The 23798-nt window shown below is 37.4% G+C and overlaps 1 protein-coding gene across 5 annotated transcripts; it reads left to right on the forward strand.

Moving 5' to 3' along the window:
• Positions 1 to 1654: 1654 nt before the first annotated feature.
• KYAT3 (kynurenine aminotransferase 3) lies at positions 1655 to 23593 on the forward strand. Of its 5 annotated transcripts, none has more exons than XM_071436338.1 (14): positions 1655 to 1939; positions 6176 to 6267; positions 9360 to 9418; positions 10573 to 10717; positions 11604 to 11753; positions 12959 to 13045; positions 14400 to 14522; positions 14614 to 14734; positions 18634 to 18710; positions 19520 to 19609; positions 20184 to 20370; positions 21384 to 21457; positions 21891 to 21977; positions 23294 to 23593. In XM_071436338.1, exons 1-14 carry the CDS (start codon positions 1849 to 1851, stop codon positions 23354 to 23356), a joined length of 1446 nt encoding a protein of 481 aa, XP_071292439.1. In that variant the 5' UTR covers positions 1655 to 1848; the 3' UTR covers positions 23357 to 23593. The 5 variants fall into 5 exon arrangements, with proteins under 5 accessions (XP_071292439.1, XP_071292436.1, XP_071292435.1 ...); XM_071436335.1 differs by lacking the exon at positions 1655 to 1939 and adding an exon at positions 2555 to 2617; XM_071436334.1 differs by lacking the exon at positions 1655 to 1939 and adding an exon at positions 4252 to 4320.
• Positions 23594 to 23798: the final 205 nt, after the last annotated feature.

Below are 23798 nucleotides of genomic sequence, written 5' to 3' on the forward strand. Positions count from 1 at the left end.
CCATTGAAATTTAAACCAAAACTGTTGCACCAGAGGCTACAGAATTGTAACTAAATGAACAGACACTGCTGTCTTTGCCACGTTAGTTAAACTGCAGTGGATGCCATTAACTCACATGCTGAAAAGATTCTGTCACACCTACAAGAGTCACAGTCTTGCAAGAGAGGAAATGTCGGTGCCAGTTGGAGCAGACAAGACTCAAAGGCTCCTGTACTCCAGCAGACTATCTCTGCTGATCTGGTAAACACTGGGCAGCACTGGGGGTAAGAACTCAAGCAGTGCTTGTTTCATCATCTGAGCATGAATCAGGAGACTTTTACCAACATCCCTTCAGCTGTCTGTGTCATGGGCCTAGAGTAGACAGGATGATGCACAGGCCTGGAGAGAATCACAGTTCATGGATTACCCCTTGACATCTGCTTTGTACACAAATCTCTGAAAAATACGTGCATCAATGGAACTAAAGGCCAATGGTAGGCTAAAGTTTCTTTTTTCCCTTTTTGAAGCACCTCATGACATAGCAGAGGTTGGGATCTGCTGCCCTCCAGTGCATGCTTGCAGATGTCCTCTTTAGAGACCACGAGAATTCTCAAGAAGCATTACAAACAAAAAAAAAGTGTTAAATTTTTTGTGTGTCTTATTTAGGACCTAAAATAATTGCTAGGACTTGTTTCTTAATTTTGCTGTATTGTTCTGGCCTTGTCAGAGTATTTCTACATCCAAGTAGAGTGTTCTAGTTTGTTCTAAGAAATTGGTTCTCTTCAATCAGCTCTTACTCTTTCACTTTCTATGAATATACACAATGATTATATACATAACACAATACATATGGTAATTATATGGAAATAGTGTATATATCCCATTTTATATCTGCATTCTGCCTGTAATTGTTATCTTTGTGATACTTACTGACACATCAGAGAACTTTCTAGTATCCACATTAAAAGGAAACAATAAAGACTTGGTATAAAAAGCATTTTATCACTGGCTTGTCCAGTTCTTTCAAAAATATTTATCTGTATTATTGAACATTTTTGAACAAGAAATGTATTTGACACTATGTCATGCCAGGCCCTTGTAAAATCTGATTCATGGGTTCTTTCAGCTCTACAGAATCACAATGGGACTTAGCATAAAAAATTGCTTGAAGTTATATGGCCTTTCTCTTAAACAGTGATGTGCAATGATGTAAATGATCAGTACAATGGTGTTGATATTAAGGGTTTTATAACCAGTTTTATAAACATTTATAAGAGCAGGAAAAGTAGGCTGTAAAGACATTGCAAATATATATATTTCTAACTTAGTAATCAAATTTGGTGACAATGAGAGGTTGATTAAAGGGAACTTTTTAATTTACAAGTTGGGTAAGTCTCTGTCCTGATTGTGAAGGGAAACCTTAAAAATGCAGATTCTGTGAGTTTATTGAATACCTTAAGATATCTGGAAAATCTCATTCTCCTTATAAGTGGTTAACTTAGGCATAATTTCCTACGATTTTGACACTTTATTCCCTCCAGAAAGGCCAAAGCCCGAGAAAGGTAACCAGTTAGCCCAGTTTTCCCAAGAAAGCGCCAAGTTTTATGATGTTTGGGAGATGCTACGGACATGTGTGTGTGCAGCTCCATAACGTACCGGGGAGAGACATTTCTAAGCCATGGTGCTGCTCCGCGCTGCGCGCAGTCCTCTCGCCCTCGGCAGCTCCCCACACGCGCGGCGGGACGGGCGGGACGGACGGAGCCGGCCCCGGACTGGAGGAACGGGAGGGATGGGCGCTCTCCGGCCCTCGGACTGGAGGAACGGGAGGGATGGGCGCTCTCCGGCCCTCGGACTGGAGGAACGGGAGGGATGGGCGCTCTCCGCCCCTCAGGGCGGCGGGACCGGCGGCCCCGCCCCATCGGCAGCGATCGCGGCGGGCGGCGGAGGCGGTGTCGGGGTGGTGAGTGTGGCGGCGCCGGCCGGGGCGGAGGCGCTGCTCTCGGGGCCTCTCTCTGCCGAGCGCCTGCGGGGGAGGCGGCTCCAGCCCGAGCTCGGGGTGGCCGCGTTTGTTGTCCCGCAGAGCGGCCGGGCCGGGCCCGGGGAACCCCGGCTCTGACCAAGGGGCCTGTGGGTGAGGGCGGGCGGCGTCGGTGCCCGGCAGGCTCCGGCCTCCTCAGCCCCGTGCTGCAGGGTGCGAACACGTGTGGGTGGGAGCGTAAGCGCAGCACGGAGTGGCTGCATGGTAGAGCTGCTCTACGAGCGGAAAAAAAAAAGTAAGAAAAAACCCCACAATCTCATCCCGCTCCTTAATCCGTATTGTAAAATTTATTTCCCCGCGCACAATTTGCTCCATTCCTTGTAGACTATGGAAGAAGAAATGACAAAATTTGACTGCTATGATAAATCTTTCTCATAGAGAAGGTTTTAAGTTCAGTGTCTTAGCCCAACTTCCCTGAGCACAGTGATCTGGCAACAGTTCCTTTGGCTCAATAAGCCATTTATTGCATCTAGATGGTAGGAAAAAAAGTCCTGGAGAGCCCTCCACTGGTAAAATGGCACCTTTTCTTTCTCCAAGGCTTTCGTCCTCTAGACAATAAGAAGAAACAGTCCTTCAAAGTCTTGACAGCATTTAGCTGAGGTATAACATTTTCCAGATTTGTGTATCCAAAAAATATTAAGCCCAGGACAAATATAACAGGAATTATATTTACATTATGACATTACCGTGGTGGAGACAGGCTTTCACTGTTTATAGTAATGTTTGTCACTGAGGCTCCACAGTAAAATGAAACTATTTGTTACCTGAAAAAATGCAGCACCTTAAGGGGTCTGATCAAGTGTTGTTCAAGCTCTGTGACATGGTTTTTTTTAGAGATGGAATAACTGAAGCTCATAAATGAAGGAACAGCAGCATTTGGCCTTTTGTTTCAAAGGAGAAAAACAAATTAATTACAAAATTGTAACTTTTTAAAAATGCCCCAGAGGTTCAGCATGCCAATGTCAGGGTATGACCAGGAGGCTGGGCAGCTGTGCAGGGAGCAGAAGAACTTACAACTCAGAAATTGTATCTATGCTGGAACAGTTACAAAGCACAGCATGAACTAAATGATTGTTAGTACACAGATGTATTCATCTATTTCCCATGACCAAGTCCAATTATATCTTCCAGCCTAGTTTAAGTACCAAACCTGAGTTTCAACCCAATTAGCAACCAGAATGTTGCTACCAGTCCCACTAAAAAACATTTATGGCACTGACCTTTCTGGTAGCCTTGCTTGCTTCTCACTCCCCTAAAAATATAGAAAGCTGTAGGAGTAGTAATTTGTTATCCCTTTTCCTCTAACATGTTAATTTTCCTGTTTTCTCTATGGATATGCAAGCCTGAATTCCAGGAGGACTGACTACATGAATGCTTCAGAGCACTGAAAATTAGAATAGGATTAAAAGAATTCCTAATTTAATTTCTGGGTTTAGTAGACATGACTCTTGGCCAAAATGCTGATGTTTGACTCCAAGATTTAAAAAAGAAACATTAATAAGACTAAGAAAGAAATTAATATTACCTTTTAATTCCCCCACAAAGATCAGTGCATTTTCTGTGTTTGAAGAACCTTACAAATTTTGAAGAGGGTTGAAATGGGGTTTGCAGTACTTCTCTAGCTGCCTGGTGTGTAACTTCCATCATCTGGAAGAAACTTTGTATCCCAATGATAAAAACTCAGCTTAGGACAATAAAAACCATCTCATTGATGTGCCTTACACATACTTACATATATGGGGTAATAATTGAGAGTGCATTTATCGTAAAAGTAACAGGAAATAATTCTCCTGAGCCTGTGGTGTCTTAACATGTCATATAAAATTATACTGGGAATGTGTGTGTTTGGAAAAAAAGAGTAGGAGTAGGCCTTGCTTTTTTTTTTTTTTTAGATCAATGTGTGGGAGAGTATCTGGTTATATTAAGGAGGCCTTTCCCTTTAAATCCTTGAAGTCTAAGTGGAGGTCCTCAGAAATAAAAGAAGTCACAAAAGTACTTTATAGGAGGCTTTTTCATTTAATGCCCAGTACTCTTGTCTCTTGAGTCTGAACAAATGCTGTTCAGTTTTCAGTGGAAAAGTGTCACAAAGATAGAAACAATGGGAGAAGTGTTACATGCCAGTGCCTGTTCTTACTGAGGCTGTTCAGCCAAGTCGTTTCCATTATGTTCCTCATAAAGTTTTCACAGTTTGTACATTTCTGTGGTATTAAAGGTGGATATAATTTTTTCTTCAGGTATTTTAGGCACTTGCAGAGACTGACCACACCACAGTTACACAGGTCTGCTGCTGCTCATGCAGTGTGGTGGGTTTGTGTGATTGCCTCGTGTCAAATACTGGTTCTGTTTTTTGGTGTACCGTGGCACTAATGCTGGAAATATTTACAACTGTCAGTAATTTTTCTTACTTGCAAGTTAGTTCTGCATGTAAGGCTTGCATGGTTTTTGTTTAATTTTTCTATTTCTCAATACAAAATGAATCAGGCAAAGATATGCATGTTTGTCTCACTGCACTAACTAATTACTGCAAGTGTTCACAGTGGGCTGAAGAGTTGTGCTGTCTTTGGTCTGACCCTAGCACCAATGTCATGGTTATGTTTTAAGATAGCATCAGTATGTTATACAAGTAGTTTTTGTAACCTTAGACAAGGAGAGCAATAGACACCTTAATAATATTTTTGATTTTGCATAGTTGTTCTCAAAGATAACCTTGAATATGCTAAGTGGTATTATTAGAAATCTCTAAAAATGGATTTTGGTCCTTTTTAAGCATATGTATTTCTTCTATGTCTTTAAGAGTATCTGCTGACTAGTGTCAAAGATTTTCTTGCTGTTTACTTTTGTTAGTTCTCAGACTAGTAGAGTTTCTTCTTGTAAATGAACATAAATTGTTTACTTGCAGATTGCTAAATGCAGTGGGATCATGGGGCTATTTTGAAGGTCTAATTGAGTTAGCCACAACTCAGTGGTGTGTGAGAAAGACCCTAATTTCAGAAGTAAGACTGAGTTTGTAGCACAGGAGTAAGAGAAAGGCAAAATCAGCATGCTTTTAAAACTTATGCATTGAGGCATCTTTGACTGGTTTTCTATTAGTTAATAAGTGTAAAGGACATTTTCTTGTTGGACTAAAAGCATTCTTCTTGATGAAAACATCATATTTCACTGTGCTATGGATTTACCATTTGCTTTCTGTTCACAAGGCTCACATGGTATTGTTTTAAGAGGCAATGGCATTCCTGTGTTTCTAATGCAAATAGTATAGTTTTTTCTTTTTTTGTTCTCTTCCCCTTCTCAGGTAGCAAAGTCGGGGGGAACCAGAAGTTCTATATCCTTTAATGCGTAAATGATGGAAAACAAAGTTAATAATTAAACTGCTGTGGCTACTGTGTTTCTGACATTAGATTTGTGGGTTACATGTCTAGCACATTTCAGTCATTGTGGCAATGCAATCTAACATATATGTATTAAAGTATCTTCTGCAAATAGTTGCATGAAGTACCAGATCTTACTTATTTTTTGATAGTTACTAAAATTAACAGAACACATTTTCTCTAGTCTGTGAATGATTTTACTCTACACAAAGTGTCTTTTCTAGCTGTTTTCAGCCATGGGAGATATTTAATGTTTGCCAAGTCACTGTGACAAAACTTATTGTAGTTACATAAAGTTCCTAGGCCTCCCTCTCCAGTGTGACTGGCCATCTTAATTATCCTGATTTCAGCATACCTGATTTGAAACACTTGGAAATGGAGACAAGTTTTAAAGATGTGTAACTTTTAAAAAATTGGGCTCTTTTTCTATTGTATATTAGCAATCTTAATAGCAATTTTTATTACACAAACACATTTTCACAGGAATTCTAACAGAGACTTTGAAGCTTGAATTACATTTAGTCTTAGCTATTATTCAAAAAAAAAGATCAATGTTGTCAAATAAAGGAAACCTTCCTTTGAGATGACATTCAGAACCATTTTTCAGCCCTGTCAATTAGAGAGTTTCATCCTCTATGCTTACAACTGTGACAAGGTAATCATTTAGTAGCACTTAATTGAAACAAAATCACTGGGGGGAAGAGGAGAGTATCTTAAAATTGTCTAGTGTTATGTAGGAACTCCTTCCTAGAATCTGTAAGGTTTTTCAGGTCACTTATTTATTATGCAGGCATGTTTCTTGCTTCACGAAACTTCTGTTGCCGTGGCATTAAGCTAAGAACAGATTTGCTTTCCAGATCCATCAAACATTCAACCTCTGCAGTAAGTATTCCTTCAGTTCATAGACAAAACTGTTTCATATTTCATGCAGTGTTTTAGAGATGCACTAATTTTGCAATGTTGAGAATATATATGCTTTAGCTGTGGTTTATTTCTTATTATAGATAAAAAACATTTACTATCAAGAACAAAATAAGGTATTTGAACCAGTCAAATATTAACCAGACTAGCGTAACAGAATTTGGTGATTATTGCTTTGTGTACTTTAAAGTCACATCTAGCACATATCACACCAGAAAGATTCCTTAGCTTATAGAGAGAAGCCTGAGATACAGGAGACAGGTTCAATCTCAGCTTTATCAGAGGCTTTTTGTAGGTCAATTTATTTATTTTTATCTCACTGTTCCTTTAATGATATGACAATAATGTTGCTTCTTGATGCTGCAACAACAAGGGGTCTATAAGTACCTTAAACTTAATTTTATATAGAATCTTTTCGGTTTCTTAGCTTAACTGCTTATGAGATTGTGTAACTTCATTTGAAGTTTTCCAGTTATGTTCAGAGAAAACAGCTTTGCAACATGGCAGGCAGCTGGAGGTGACACTCTGCATTCCATAGAAAACACTGGAATGTAAATGGTGTTCCCAGTTCATCTAGTCAACTAAGACACATGACAGATCCTTCAAAACAGATGCTTGAGTCATTATACTGGGAAGTTGCAACATATTTTGCCCATATGAGAAGTGCAAGCCACTTTGTAGGTCAGCTTTTGCCTGAGTCAGTTTTTCATATGCTATATCTATTTATATTCTGTTTAATTGAGTTGGATATTCATTAAATGTCCTCAAATTTAATATTGGTTAGGTTTTTTTTTTTAATTTTTAATTTTCTTAAGATGTTGGCTTAAGTTGTAGCTCTTTACAGCGTATTCTACAATTTATTTATGTACCACGTCAGAGTGTCTGCTTCCAACATCATTAAACTTACTGACATTCAATTTCTTTACAAGTTTCCCTGAATTAAGAAAAAGATAAATACAAGCAGCACCTGGATTTCTATCAGGTGTTAGAGGGTGTAGGGAAAGTAGGAGGTCAGTTAGAGCTTGATGAAGACATGGGTCTCCTGCTTAACACCCATTTTTGACTCCTGGAAATCCTACCCCTGCACCTAGAAGTGGATTGGAGATTATCAGGTGATGGCTGAAAAAAAAAAAGATTCTTAAGATTTGTCATGACCTTCTGGAAAAAGAATGCCAGTAAAGGTTTCTTTTTAAAATCTCACTTAATTAGCTGGCTTGCCCAAAGTAGTGAGGTTGACCTGAACACCACTGTAATCTGAATCTGTGAAAACCTGAAAACTAATGCAAGTCCTGCTATTCTCTTTTAAAACTAGTTCCAAGATATAAGAAAGAAAGAAATAGAAAGACTTGGATTGTTAAATATATTTAAACTTGTACAGTAGGGAACAGTAAGGTGAAGGCTTATTTTATTGTCAATACATTTTTAGCTAGGGAAGGGTACTCAATGCAATTATAAAAGTCCTGCAGTTGATAAGCCTTTAGCTTTTAGCAAATTGAAACAATTTAAAGAGAGGCAGTGCATGGAACAAATTTACTCATGCAGCATACAGAATTGTCATTGTTAGTTAGCAAGATCTGAGGTGGGTCTTATTCCCTCCTCTACAAGAAGTGGCCTAGCATGTAAAAAAGACATGTGTGTGTCTTAGTGTAAGTATTACCTGTCTTGTTTGTACTTTTGAAGTACAGCCAAACATTGATCATATTTACCAAAACATACACTGTAAAATCAGATTAGTCTTCTAAACTATATGAGTGTTTTTAAATAAATCCAATACCGATGACCCAGTCAGGACTCTCCCTTAACTCTCTCTTGTTCTGTGTTAAGAAATCTGACTTGACCTGTCTAGTGATCTTAAAGGTTTTCTTCCTGAGGACAACTAAAAGGTGTTCTGTGTTTGATTCCTCTTGAGTTTGTATCACACAATGAGGTCAGAATCAGATCTGTTGAGAAGACAAAGGAGCACAGAAGATTCTGTTTAATTTATAGCTTCCCATTCTTCATATCAGAACACATGAGATGGCTTCATTACTGTAAGCAGGATGAGTGCCAGCATTGCCCTGCTGATGTGTCTACTTGGAGTCATTTCTATGGATGCAAAGTTGAAACTTGAGTCTAATGGTAATGCAGACATTTTCATCTCAGAGTATGCTGGCTAGAATATGGTTTTTGAATCTTTCTGATAATAACAGCAGCTGGCAGTAGTAAAAGTAGCTAAAAATCTGTAGCTTGACTCAAAGAAACAGGAGTGTCTTGAGTATTGAGGAACTAGGTAATTTTTTTCTCTGGTATCAAGATAGTTTGCAAAGATAGATATGAACTTGCATCTTATAGAAATAAATTTGGGTTTATTTTTCCTAACTTTCTTTCCAGTTTTAGCTTAAAAATACCACAACTATCAGTAGGTTTTCCTCTACCTCCATATAGAGTAGTTATTACAAACCTACTTTATGGAAGTTTTCCAATACCTTACTTTAAGGTCTGAAGACGTAAAAAACCCATATTCGGATGTGGTTTTGCTGTGCTCTAAGGTAGATACTTTAAAGCTTAAAAAATCTGAACAAAACCAGGAAATGTCTTTGCTATTTTCTTCTTACCCATCAATTTTACAAATAAAATTACATTGCAAATGCATACTTTCCAAACTGGATTGAGCAGGAATTGGACTAGAAATAGCATAGTCTTTGAGCTGTTAGCATATCATAGAAAAGAAAAAAGAAAGTATGTACACTAATTATTTCCTTTTAAGGTCATCTTTTAAAGCTATTGAGCTAAATTTTGCCCCTCCTCCATCCTTGCTGATGAAAGTTTAGTGGATTTAGGTAATGATGAATGATAATTTAGGAGATTTTTGTGTATTTTCTTGTTAGTCTGAATTCAAGATATTATGCAAGCTTTAGTGAAAGAACAAGTCTGTAATTCTGTGTAGCTACCGAATTCAGCTGGCAATGGTGTATTTGAGAAAGCATGAGGGAGGGTTTTCATGCTGAATCCAACAATATCATACTTTGTCTTCCTTAACAAAGCCCTTCTGTCTGTATGTTTTGATCTTGCAGACAATGCCCTTCAGACACAAAAATACAAGACGGATTGAAGGCCTTGATAGCAATGTGTGGTAAGTAAGAGGAAAATATCTGCAAATTTCAGAAAATGTCCTTGGCTGATGTATTTTCTTTCCAAAAAGATAATAATTACTAATAATAAGATACATGGCAGTTACTATCTCTGCTGGAATATATTCGGCACCTGTTTAGTAGCAGTGAATTAAATTCAATTAAAGGTGTGATTGATTTTTCTTTTTGAGCTTTAAATATTAGGCTTGGGCTTCTCTTCATCTATAAAACCATGTAAGACAAATATAACTCATGGGCATGGTAGTATAGCTGATTTTCAAATTTAAATGTTAATTCTGTTGAATAATGTGTTTCAATTACACCTGATTTGTGTTTACCAAACAAGTCAGATTTTTATTAAAGCCATTATACTTGTTTTATAATAAGCCATTATACTTGTTTTATAATTTGGCTCATTATTTTTAATACATCTTTTTCTAGGTATTAAATTGGTCTTAAAGCAATATTGCCCTCACTGATAAATATGGAATTTTCTTAGTTGGTGAAAAGACTATTTTGGGCTTACCTTAGTTGTATGTATGTGTTGCATTACTTGTGTATACATATACACAAGGTGTCAGCCTCAAGCTAATTTTTAGCAATTTGTATTCATTTTTCACAGGACTGTGATGCTATGTGGGAGGGTTATGATGGGGAGAGGGTTGTTTTGTTTTGTTTTTTTAAATCTTGTTAACATTTCAGTAGGGAGGAAAGAGTAAAACGTAAAGCTGATCTGTGAAGGGAGGAAGGAAAAATCTGTTGCCTAAAATTACTTTAAAAAATTATAGCACTCTGAGGTGACTGGGTAGTTTAAATGACACCTTCAATTGACTGATTTTAATCTTTAGGACATTTAATGTGCCTGGTATTCAATTTCTGCATATATCCAGAGAAACTGTGCGTTTGTGTATCTGCACATCTGAGCACACTTCTACCAGAAATGTTATTCTATTGATGCAGAACATCAATCTTTCCTTGGTTGCCCTCTGACTCCTGTGATCACATTATTTCAGCCCTCAGCTCTCCATTCTACTTAAACCTGTTCCCATTGCTGGAAATTTGGCAAACTGAAATATTTTTGTTTTGCCTTCTAGTGCTAATGAATAAAAAGATAATTTTATCTGGTATGTTAACTTTAAGATGTTTTTCCCTCCAGGGTTGAATTTACAAAAGTGGCAGCAGATCCCTCAATTGTTAATCTCGGTCAAGGCCTTCCTGATATATCCCCTCCCAGCTATGTTAAAGAAGAGCTGGCAAAGGTAGCAGCAGTTGACAGACTGAACCAGTACACCCGAGGCTTCGTAAGTATTGTGGAACTCCAGGACCCAAATTCGGTGGAAAATGTGCCACAGGGAAAAAAGTTGACTTTAAATTAGTATAATCTATAGATCATAGTCTTATGTCCCAAATTAAGTTCATCTAGTAGCTTTGTCTGTTACTAATGAACTTCCTCTGTGTAGGCTTCTTCGAGGCAGAACCCTTCAGCAAGAGCAGAATGGTAGAGCAGGTCTGGGAGGTCTCTGAGGAGCTGATTCAGTTTAAAGAGTGTAGGTTATTTACCTCTGACTTTAGTCAGTGGGAACATGAATCAGACAGTACAATGGGAGAATGAGAAAGAAATACTTGGTATCACTGCCATGTCCCTGGAGGGGACACAAATGGTGAATGGTACTCTGAGATTTGGGATGTGACTATATGAATCAATATTTTGATCACAAGTGCTATTTATCAGCAATATATAAATACAATAAAAAGATTTTCCTTGTACCAAATACTTTTAGTTGAAAGATAAGAGAGGAAACAGAAGGAGCTGAAAGAAACTCAAGAGGAGGTGAGGGTGAATTCGTGTCAGAGTATTCCCTTCTCTCCTTCTGTCTCTTGTCCTAGCTAGGCTATAGGCTATCTGGACCTACTCTGAGATGTGATAATATCAAAGAAATTAAAAAGCAGCAGATAGAAAATAAATTTCCGAGTAGATACAAATAAATTGAAAACAAGCTTTTCTTTCCTAGTGTGCAAAAACTTTAAACCCTGTTACCTGTTGGCAGCCATTAACACTGAGGGCTAGTGTTGTATTTTTCTATTTCAAAATGTAATAGTTTGATACACGTAGAAAAGAGCTCAAACTCAGACTTTATACATTGTCAGGCACGCTCCAATCAGTTACTTTCTTTTTGTTTTGAACAGGGACATCCATCACTGGTGAAAGCCTTGTCTCAAGTGTATGAGAAAGTTTGTGGAAGAAAGATTGATCCTCTCACAGATATCCTGGTGACTGTGGGAGCTTATGGATCTCTCTTTAGTACAATACAGGCACTAATTGAAGAGGGAGATGAAGTAAGTTTTTACTGGAAATATTCACATATACTCGCAGACATGAGAATCTTTATCTTTTTCTTATTTGTCTACTTCTAAATATAAGTTAATGTTGGGGCTTCTTTCTGTCCCTATTGGTTTGATTTTTAAGTTGTACATCTGACTTACGGTTTCAGAAGCTGTGGTTACGAGACTATACTTTGGATGACTTCCTATTACTCATCAATTAACAAACACCTTTTTTCACTCTTAGGGCATCTGTGGTAGTTTATTTATCACTGTTACTGTTAGGTGACAATACACACTGATTTCTTATTTGAGAAAACATGTGGATGTTGTCTGCAACAGAGGGCACAAAGAATTGTTGGTGTTTGGGTAACCATTATGTATCAGGTTCTGTTTTGGGCCACTGCATGGTGGGAGCATAGGGTGCAGAAAAGCTTAGTTAGTTAGTTAGTTAGTTAGTTATCACACTAGCTGTGATGGCTCAGCTCTTCACTATTACTGATGTCTGCCTTTTTGTCAATGAAATAAAAAGTAATTTTAGAGGAATATTTGTATCCATAGTGGATAAAACCTTTTTGTGTTGTTGTGTATTTTGCTTTCAGTGTTTCATTCATTTCACTTGTATATTGTATTCTCATCTTGTTTTTCTGTTGCTCTGATAGTCAAACTCTTTTGTTTGGAATAGTTCTATAAGCCTTTGCTTTTGGTGGGTTTTTTTTGGTTCTTTTGTTTTCTTATTGTCTAGCCTCTGTGCAGTTTTTCTTGAGTTTTCCCTCTTTCTTTACCTGAGAATTATTGATAAAATTTGAAGACTTAACTGTTCTTTTGAGATTTCTAAATACTTGGAAATCCTGGAATTTCATGAGTATAATTAAAGCAGCTCTGCTGTGATTCAGTAATTTACCATTGCTATTTCTCATCTTTGCTTTGTACCTTCAAATCTGTGTGTAGGTCTCAAACATTCTTATTATTAGAACTCAATAGCTGTAATGTAGAAAAACAGCCTCTGGGTGTTGTCAAAAATGAGTGGTGCTTATCATACTTAGCCTGAGGGCATTATTGTATTGTACTCTAAAAGGAGGAATATTCTGCAATGTTATAACATTAAACCTGGACTGCCAGAAACATTATCAACCTATGGCACCAAGGTAAATGTAGAAATAGGATGGTATCATGCACAGTAAACTCTTTGTTTCTGATACTGATGATTGTCATTTCAGGTAATAATAATAGAGCCATTTTATGACTGTTACGAGCCAATGGTAAAGATGGCGGGTGCAAAGCCTGTTTTTATCCCACTAAGACGTGTGAGTAACTTTTTAAAAATTACTAATTATATAAAGTTTCTCATCCATGTTCAATGCAGTTTGCTGAACACCTATATGATGCTTTTCTATATAGTTTTTCATAATGTCAAATTACATAAAAGTGAGATAGATTGCTAGAGTGTGTCTGACACAATGATAATCCAAAAGAGAATATTTTATTAGTGTTGGAGAAGGTGTGAGAATGTTTCTTATTTGCTTTAATTTGTGCATTCTGAAAGCTGATTAAAACTGCTTTCTTCAGTTTTCAGTGCAAATTATTGAAGGGGGATCCACATATCAGTGCAATTTCTCTGTCAGTTGGTTTTCAAAAGGTTTGGTTCCTGATCCCTACAGCAATTCCTACAATTACAGAATACAATTTATTTTCCAAAGTATGCTTGCTAAATAAGGACTGATCATGTGGTAGATGTATTTGATACACATACAAAATTACTGTTTCCTTTATTGTTAAATAGGCTATAGGTTAATTGTCAAATTGGTACTGCTGGCATTATGCCCACAGCTTGCAAGGATTGTTCTGCATGCCAGTTGTGCCTTGTGCAACTGGCAGCCTTGCTGAGGGGCTCTTTGGGCAGCACTATTGCAGGAACACCATGAAATCAGAACAACACAGAATGACAAGACTTCCAGGACTGAAGTGGGAGTAGGTGGAAGTCCATCTTCTAGGGATGTTTCAAATGACAGGGCACCTCCAAGCATTTTCTGTTTCACACTCTTGTTTTTGGTCTGGCCCTCTCCCAGTCATTGCAGGTGTCACAAGGGTAGTGTGGCCATGCTCTTTGTTCTCTGTACCAACTGGCCCAAACTCCTTAGCCATTTGTAATACCTCAGGGATACTTGTATTGTGCAGTATATAAACTCCAGAGACTCAGTAGTGCAGATTTTTAGCTCTTTGGCCATTTTCATTAGTTTAAGGAGAAGGAAAAGACCTTGAATCCCCAGTGGTGATCAGTCTTTTCAGTCAAGCAAGCACACACTTGCTCTACTGTCTGGCAAGTCTGTAAACTCTCCTGCCATGTGACTGCATTACACACTGTGATAATCAGCATGTGTGCAACAAGATCCTGGAAACTTATTCCTGCAGGGGCTTTAAGACAGACAGTGGCCAAAGGAGGACAGCCACTGTCACAATAGTTTACCTGTTCCTAGAACAACCTTCTCTTAGGTGAGCAAGACAGATTGAATAGGTTGTCACATATGGTTATGAAAGTGTTTGAGAGTGAAAAGTTGAGCAGGTCTCTTTAGGCTGCAACATGTATTAAAGTCACATATATATTTATTGTGGTTTTTTTTTTTTTTTGTTTTTTTTGTTTTTTTTTTTTGTTTTTTTTAGAAAAAGGATGGAAACTCTGCATCTAGTGCTGATTGGGTCTTAGATCCTGCTGAACTTGCAAATAAATTTAATTCCAAAACAAAAGCGATTATTCTGAATACTCCACACAACCCAATAGGCAAGGTAAGAGTCGTCCTTTAACACTACTTTAATTTCAAAGAATGCCTTAAATACTGTGATTAATGTATTTTCCTTTACTTTTCCTGTATCCCAGGTTTTTACCTTGGAAGAGCTCCAAGTAATAGCTGATCTCTGTATTAAACATGACACCCTGTGCATCAGTGATGAGGTGTATGAATGGCTGGTGTATAAAGGGAATAAACACATTAAAATAGGTACTGATTTTTTGTAGCATCTTAGAAGTAGTAGTGGAATGATGCTGTGAACTTGCCTCCCAAGGATAATGCTTGCTGGAAGAAGCTCATATTTCAAGCTTTGAAATTTTTCAATGTTTAGGCTCTAAGGAGGAGATCCCCTCTCTTTTCTAAAAATTATTTTAAAGAATAATTTCCAAACAGAATTTCCAAAGCGCTTAAGTGACTTTGAAGCAGATATCCATAGAAACCAGTGGGACTGATGCTTGTAAGTCAGTTATGATCATATGAATTTGCCATCCTTATTCAGTTACTCTGTTGGCCATGACAAGTATAGTTGCTGTCACTGTATGTATATTAGACAGTGCTTTGCTAAAGAACTAATAGAAGGAACAGGAATTAGAACTTCCTTCTCAAAGCTTTGTAGAGATAATAATGAGGGAAATGGACAATGAGAAACACAATTATTTTTGCTCCACTAATTATAAAAAACTAAAAAATAGTATAAAGGTCATTGTGGAGATAGTGCATGAGCACTGTCCCTCCCAAGGATGGAGACAGGATTAAATACTAGACATTGAATTCAGTGAAGTAAGTCCTGCAAGTGCAGTATGAAAGCCTGTTAAATCTTCAGGTAGTGTTCTTACAGGGGTAAAGCAAAATTGTAAGAACAAACCAGAAAAACAAATAATGATGCCAGGTTCTTGATCCTCTTGTTTTACCTGATCCAAGTTTCACTGAAGTTAGTGGAATCACTCCCACTGCCTTAAACAATTTAACCTAAGGTTACTGATCTCCTTTTCCAGTTCTATAATGCTACAGCTATGTATTTCTGTGAAAATTTCTAATCTGGTGGCCTTGGGTTGGCTCTGCTGATGTATTTGAAAAATCCAAAACTTCCTTCGCATATGTACAGATATTTTGTTTCTGATTGTAGCATCTTGCATGAGCTACCTGTTCTGATGTACTTATTGTATTGAAGGCACATTTCAGTCGTGTGCAATAGAGGCATATAGTTAAGATTAAACAATGATATCAAGGCACTTACGTATAAATTAGACATGGAAAGACTTACCTTTTTCCCTAGCTCTGCCACTGGTTGAATAACTTTGCTTCTAGGCTTCAATTCCATATTTGTACAGTGACAACAAAATCCATTGGTGGGGGATACATCATTGTGAAAATTGAATCTTATGAGTAATAGAAAGAAAATATCTAAATGACCTTGCAGTAGTTGTTAGCTCAGCTGCACAGTTGCTGATCATCCATTGATTATATTGGCCATGCATAGGCTGTGAGTCTGTTTTGAGGGTGACCTAATTCTGTGGCTGTTGTGGTTACCTTGATAGAGATAGTGTCTCAAAGACCTTCCGACATGGAAGAAGGAGAACATTTTGGGTACATTAATGTGACAGTAATCAGAGTCACTGCATCTTAACAGGTTACCTAACAGTAACTGATCATGTGTCCCAGCTGCAAAGTGAAGTCAGTTAGATTAAAGATTTCTGCGTGGGCTTAGCAGGTGTTTCATGGCCTTAGCATCTCATGCAAGGCTGTCTTCAGAATCAAAATCTCTCTGTGGTATAAGGTAATCCCTTTTCCTTTTCAACAGCAGCAGGTCCAGACACATTGTCAGCTACACTTCATCTTATGGACAGGGGTGAATTCTTAAGATGCAACATCTCCATTGTCATCAGCACATTAATGCTTCAAACCAAAACACTGCACCAACCAAAGGCATTCTGTAATTTAGCTTAAAATGTAAAAGTACTGTATAAAGAAAAGGCAAATTAAAGCCCAGAAAGATAGTCAGCTAGGTTTAGGTATGGATTCTCTAACACATCCCATGAGATCATTGACTTTAGTGTTGAAAGTACTCTACAACTTTCAGGGTAACACTGTAAACAATAACATTATTTCAGTGAAAGAAACAGACTCTGCTCTTTTTTTACTTAAGTTTCTCCTCTTCCTTATTACTTTAAGTCTACAAAAACAATACAATGAGTGTGTTATTTCTCTATTTATAAACTCTTGTGTTTCCATAATAACCTCTATATATTCTATACAATGCAGTGACACTTTTTTTTTTGTGGGAGATACAAAATGGATATTGCATCAATTTACAGGACCTGATAGTTGTTCCTTCATACAATTTTAGCAGGGGTTGCTAGCCACAGCTCATAAAATTAGTAGTCTTTGTGCTGTCACTGAAGCAGTTTTCTGTAGCATATAACACTTCATCATGTTTCCCATCATCTGAGTTCTGTGAAAACATGGACTTCCTCTGCATAATGACTAGGGTTGTGCTGACAGATTTAGAGATTGCACCTCATAACTGAGGATTCTGAGCAAGCCACTCAACAAGCTGAGTACTATCCCAGGTAACAGGCTTATTATATGTTAGCTGCACTTCATTAGTTTTTAAATTGTAGTCAGACTTGGTTATGGTGTCATATGATGTCAGATATGGTTGCCACAGGGAAATTTCCCTCTATTTAAAACTTGTTTGGAAAAGCAATGGAGCTGCTTCTTTCTCTGTGCCCTTGTACTGCTGCTATTGTTTGAAAAGCTGTCATGTTCTATCTCCAAGGTTGAATTCCTGTGACTATGTGGCAAAACAAGCTTGCTGGAGGCCATCAGCTTTGAAAGGCAATTCTTTTTGCAGTCTGTGAGAGCTGGTTTGGGTGCCTCTAGGAAGTGATCTCTACTGTTGGCCTAGCTTGGTAGAAGATACATCTGTTCAAACTTTTTCTTTTCAAGGTCACAGAGTAGTTGAGTATGGGTAGGCTAATAGAAAAATCAGTTTCTTTCATGCTGTTTGGTTTCTCTTCTTGGTAAGTTTGCTCCAAAAATTGCAATACATGTTTTCAAATAACTGAAAGACTTATGCCATGTCTAATGCTGATAACTGCCACAAAAACTTCCTCGTGAAATTCAGGAGTTTAATTTGGAAAATCTTTGTTCATTGGTCTCGCTAGAGAGGGGATTTAACAACTGACAGATTCACTGGTAGTGGTTCTAGTATGCAAATGAGGTGAAGTCAGATGTTGGTGACTACTGTAATTGCAACCTTGACTGACTTTGTGTCTCAGACTTAGGTGTGTCTGGATTTGTCTGTTTCTCTTGAAATTAATTAAGTTGGAGTCCAAGCAGAGCTTTGCAGAAGCTGTATAGAGAAAAAAAAATTGCAAACTACAGGAAGAGACCTTTGCTCTCTTATCTCCTTGGAAAGGGAACAAAGGATTTTGGTCTCCTATCAAATACAACTGCAAAGACAGAGAGAGGCCTCTGTGAGTCCCTTAATCCTTGCAGACATTTTAGCTAACTGCTATTGTCAGTCAGTCTCAGGCCTGTTCAAATTGTACAATACAGCATAATTTATTTACTCACTCTGCTAGTTTTCTGGTGTTCTGTTGTTTGGTTCTGGGTTAGAAGTCTTAGTAATTAGTTTCTTTTTCTGATGCCAGACAGCCAGACACTGTCTGACACTGGCCATTCTGACACTGAACTGGACAATTCTAGTAAAGAGGGTTGCAGTGCCTGAGTTAATGTTGTGTAAAGTTACCAGGCATCAGAAATAATCTGTCCTGGGGTGAATGGATAGCCTTAGATAATATTTTTCTTATGGATAATTGTGCATTTTTGCTGAGGATAATTAACATGTAGTTTTCAAACTGTACTTCTCATTTTCAGTCTCTTCTTTCTCTTTTCATTAATCCTTACCTTCTTTTCATGCTAAAAAGCACTGGCCCATATATCCTTTTTCATTTGTTACAATTGCTATAATTTCAGAATATTCTTGTTGTTTGCTTAAGATGCTGCAATGAACATACAGCTCTTTGCTAAGGGCAGTGCAGTTCTTCAAATTACATGGAATATGTGAGTGCACCTGTACCAAATTAATTTTATTTTATGTACAGCTACATTGCCAGGTATGTGGGAAAGAACAGTAACTATAGGAAGTGCTGGGAAAACATACAGTGTAACTGGCTGGAAGGTAAGAAGAATCAACATAAATGAGTTAAATTACATAGAATGCATTTATTACTCTAAAAACACCTCTGTTTTTATGACCTGTGTTCTGAAAGTTTCTGGCAAATCTTCATGTCTCCAAAATGTGACAATACCATTCAGTTGGAGCAATTACCTATTTTTAACACCCATATCTTAATTATCTTCTTGTCTCTTAACTGATAAACTCTTGTGAGCATAAATTACTAAAAAAAACACCACATTATGTTTTGTTCAAAATCAGTAAAGATTCTTGGAGAAAATATGGATATTATAATATTTTAACTTCCCAGTTTTCCCATCTTGACTTTTAAATATGTATCAGAAAGTGAAAAAAAAAATTTTTAGCAACTATATTTTTCATCACCATGTGTTCATCAGCATGTGTTCAAAGTGAACCACAGCATATATGATGCAGTAGTGAGCTTTTGTTTTATATTCAAACTGGCTTTGACACAGTAGCTTAAGAGATGGATAGGCTCTAAACCAATTAGAAATAACATTTCTAATAAATGTTCAATTGGATTTCTAACTCTTGTTTTATGAAGAGTTAAAAGTTTACTCAGTATCCTATGAGAGATAGGGATATGGGAAAATAGAATTGTTGTCTCAAATCTACCATTTTTAAAGGCATCATACACCAAGCTTTGTGTAAACCAGCTTTTTCTTAATAATTTATCAAAACAAATGCTTAAAATAGAAAAAACTCAAGACATTGTCTAATTTTTAGTATTTGTTATCTCTTAGTAACACCACTGCCTGTAAGTGTAATATATGCACCCTTTCCTCCCTTAGCTTGGTTGGTCCATTGGTCCTGAGCACCTAATTAAGCATTTGCAAGTTGTTCACCAAAATACACTCTACACTTGCCCAACTCCATTACAGGTAGGTACAGATGGGGCAAAGGAGATTGTTTTCTGGTGTAAGAAAGCTGTTGGCCTCATGTAATAAAACAGTAATCACGACAATGAACTTTTAGTTGTCAAGATACATATTCTAGGGTGTAAGAAGAGGAAACAAATTTGATCAGCTCACCAGACATTTAAAAAAAATCACTCTTGCGGATTTTGTCATCTTGTACCTACAAACTACATGTTGCATAAAACATGACAATCTTAATGGTTTCCTAGCAAATATAAATGAAAGTTCTGTCTACCAGTGTCAAGTATTCTATGGTACATTATTATGAAACAATTAAATTTAATTTCAATTCAGATTGTAAACTTTTGTGTCTAGGAGTCCGACTTCAGTGTATGATTAGTGCCTAGCAAAAGATTGGGTGTTTTGGGTGATGCCACAGCACAAAGTAATGAACAGATTACAGATGTATCTTGTGTAATTTGTGTGGTGGTTTGCTTAATATGAGCCAGGATTGAACAAAATTCTCGATTTCAGCAGGAAGTGGGAGTGTCTGTGAGGGTACTGAGTGTTAATGAGTACTTTTACCCTGTGTTTCCAGGAGGCTTTGGCACAAGCATTTTGGAGGGACTATAAGCGCATGGATGACCCTGAGTGCTATTTTTACTCCCTGTCTCGAGAGCTGGAGAGCAAGCGTGATCGGATGGCTCAGCTACTGAAAGGGGCTGGACTAAAGCCTGTCATTCCAGATGGAGGATACTTCATGATCGTTGATGTTTCCATGTTAAGTCAGTATAAAGTTTATTAAAGAGTGTGTGGAAAGTAAATCTGGTTAATGAGAAAATTCAGCTTTCATTTTAAACTATATTCTCGTCTCATATGCACCCATATGTGTGCATAACATTGTCAGGAGTACTAACTGGGATTGACATTTTCAGTTTCACCTTAGCTGCTAAGGTAGATTTTATGAGCTTCAGCAAAGCACTTGTGATCCTAACTTGTCCATGTTTTCCAAAGCTATGACAAGTTTTTAGAGAGGATAAAGGAGGTAGATAAACATTCCTATTTTCAAAACATCTATGATTATGAGAATGAGAGCCAAGCGCCTGGATATTATACTGAGTTCATACTATTTGCATTTTCTTTTTCTTTGGTCTTTTTTCTGTTTTGTTTTTTTTTTTTTCTCCTAATCTGAAGTCACACCCTAAAGGGTCTTTGAAGCATTCTGATCTTTAAACACTGAATGCTACCAAAATTTACAAACCTTTTGAAAATTCAGGCTATGGTAGCTTCAGAGAAAGAATTCACACAGGGGAAGGTCTTTTTAGTTCCACATTTTTTCACTAACTAGTCTAAATGGCATTTTTCACTTAGAAATGTTTAAACACAGAAAGATATCACAGTTTAATCATGTGTCAGGAAGTTTTAGGTACCCCAGTTTCACAGATGAGAAAACTGCATTTTCAGGGATTATTGCTGTCCATGCAATAAATGCACTCTTCAGTACCCTCCATAGCCCTGATCCCCAATAGTCCAGACTTTAGGACTTCTTTGAGTATTACATGGCTTTCTTCCAAGCTACATGTCTGAATTTGCTTTGGACGGAAAACAAGTGCTCAGATCAGAAGGGAAAGGTTCAATCTGTTGGCCTATTTTACTTCTTAGAGTGTAATTTAAAAATTATATATTAAAATAAAACATATATTTTCATTCTCAAGTATTAACTGTAATAAAATGCTGTTAATGAATGCCTCCCCATTGGAGTCTAGGAAATCTTACAACATATTTGTTTTACATTTAGATGTGGATCTCTCTGATGTAGATGAGAAACTACCTTATGATTATAAATTTGTTAAATGGATGATAGCATCTAAGGTAAGATGTCTTAGTCATACTCTAGTTTTACGAATGCTTTTCTATTGAAAGGAAGAGCAGTGCAACTGTAGTTATTAAATAATGTAGTAGAGATGTTCCATTCAAAATATTATTTGGTGTTATTGATAATGATGTGACTAAAATATTGTAAGTATGTTTAAAATGTACACTGTAGGTTTGTGCTACATCCCAGCACTTTTCTTTCAGGAAGCTTAAGTGTTAGTTGTACAAAAGTACCTTTGAAATATTTTGCCTAAGAAAAGTAATTTGAATTTAGTACAAGCCTAGCTAGTGCATACAAAACTGAACCTTGTCTTTCCCTCATGTGTTGGGAGGGAGAGTTCTAGAAACAGAATAGTAAAATCGTCATGCTTAAACCAGATTTCTTATACACATTTAAATAAGCAAATGCTATTTCTGTTTTATGTTTCAGAAGCTGTCAGCAATTCCTCTTTCAGCATTCTGTGCTCTTGAGACAAAGAAACACTTTGAAAAATACATACGGTTTTGCTTCATTAAGGTAAGCTTGTGTCCTGAAATCAATGCAGTACAGGAATCTGCAAGAGACTGACTTACATTTTTCCCAGGATCTCTTGTATTGAAAGCTTTTAAGAACATAAAGTTAGTTTGATGTAAAATTCAGCACAAAGTATCCTTCAATTGTCTTTTTGCTGAAGGACTTTACACCATCAGTGTAGGTGGCATGGCCAGGAAGGGCAACTGGCAGAAAATAACTGGATGGGTAGCCCTTTTAAGCTTATTGTATTAATTTTTAAAAACATTCTTGACCAGTGGTGACAGTGAAAATTATTGAGACAGGTAAGCCATCAATTAATGTGATACCCATAATCCAAAGCAGAGAATAACTGTATAGCAGAGTGTGTGCCCCATGTCCATTCAGTGTCTAACAGCAAAAACAGTGAAGAGGTCACCTTCAAATTTAGCTCACTTGCCTGAAAATACACAGACTTTCACGTGAGCTCCAAATTAAAAAAGAAAACATGGTTTTTTTGTGAATTGGCTGGTTTTTGCCGTTTTGTGAGCACCTTCTTTGCAAATATTCTTCCCCTGTTAAGTTTGTTCTTGAAAGGCTGAAAGGCTTTGGGGACAGGTATGTAAACTTCAATAAGCCCAAAGCCCGGAGATGTTTCCCAATTGTTCTGTAACAGAGTCAGCATAATGGAACATCTGCAAATCCTGAGCTGTTCTGTATAAAGATCAGAGCCTTAGCCTGAAACAGTAATGAAGGGGAGTTTCTCCTTGTGTTACTTACTTCTTCTGATGAAGTGTAAAGTCTGTGGTATAAACTGAGCCAGTAACAGGCAAGATGAAGTTACTGGTTGTGCCTGTGGCTAACAAACAGCACTAATGGTTTCAAGTTAGACTGCCTTTATGACTCACCAGGCTGGAGCCAAGCTACACAGTTTGGAGGGATTATGTTTAAGTAGTTTACAGCATAACCTGGTTGCAAGGAGTTTGAAAAATCCCAACTGTACTCACAGGGATTAGGAAAGTGTGCTAGCATGTCTCCAAACCAGAGCTGCTAAGTTACATCACTGCATTAATGCCATGAATTTATGTAAGTATTGTTTTCATTAAATGAATGCTGAGATGGTATCTTTTAAATATATCTAATAAATGTTTTCAAGGAATCAGCACTGAATGCTTTGTATTGTCCAGATTTGTACCTAACAACTGTCAATGAAAAACTGGTTGAAAAGAAATTTACAGGATGCAGCTGAAGCAACCAAATACTGATTTGAGATGATATAATCATGATTGACTCTTTTCAGGAACTCAGTACTTGCAGTAATAGTGTTGTTTCTTGTTTTGCAGAAAGACAGCACACTAGATGCAGCTGAAGTGATCCTGAAGAACTGGAATAAACAGACAGACTGATTTTTCTTATTAACTCTTCCATATAGTGTAATTATCTAATAGTAGGGTTTTTTTAAATTGGAAATTTAAGAAAAAATTACTTAATATACTACAGAATTGATATGACATTGTAAATAACTTTTTACTGATGCCTGCTGAGGAGTTAAAACAAGGATTTACTGAAATACGTGTAATGCAACTCAGGAGTTATTTTCAGTCTTTTAAAAATAAATTGCTTTTCTCTTAAAGAAACCCCAATGTACTTCTCTGCAAACTTGTGGCAGTTTTGCTCACGCTTATCTTCTATGGGAATTCCCGAAAGTGCAGAGTGTGCACAAGAGCAGCTGACCCGGAGCCACGGCCCGGGGCCGGCACGGTGCGCTTTGTGCAGGGGGTCTGTGGGTCGCTGCTCGGCCCGAGGGGAGGGTTCCAGCCCACGTCCCGCAGCCCCGCTCCCCGCTGG

The sequence above is a fragment of the Agelaius tricolor genome, unplaced genomic scaffold (genome assembly GCF_023055355.1).
Source record: "Agelaius tricolor isolate 1412-34295 unplaced genomic scaffold, bAgeTri1.0.p SCAF_11, whole genome shotgun sequence".
NCBI classification, from domain to species: Eukaryota; Metazoa; Chordata; class Aves; order Passeriformes; family Icteridae; genus Agelaius; species Agelaius tricolor.

Coding starts and splice junctions, on each gene's coding strand:
- KYAT3 (XM_071436338.1), top strand. CDS start 1,849: ATGGGCGCTCTCCGCCCCTCAGGGCGGCGGGACCGGCGGCCCCGCCCC. Junction 6,268..9,359: donor TCAAACATTCAACCTCTGCA/GTAAGTATTCCT, acceptor TTGATCTTGCAG/ACAATGCCCTTCAGACACAA. Junction 11,754..12,958: donor TAATTGAAGAGGGAGATGAA/GTAAGTTTTTAC, acceptor TTGTCATTTCAG/GTAATAATAATAGAGCCATT.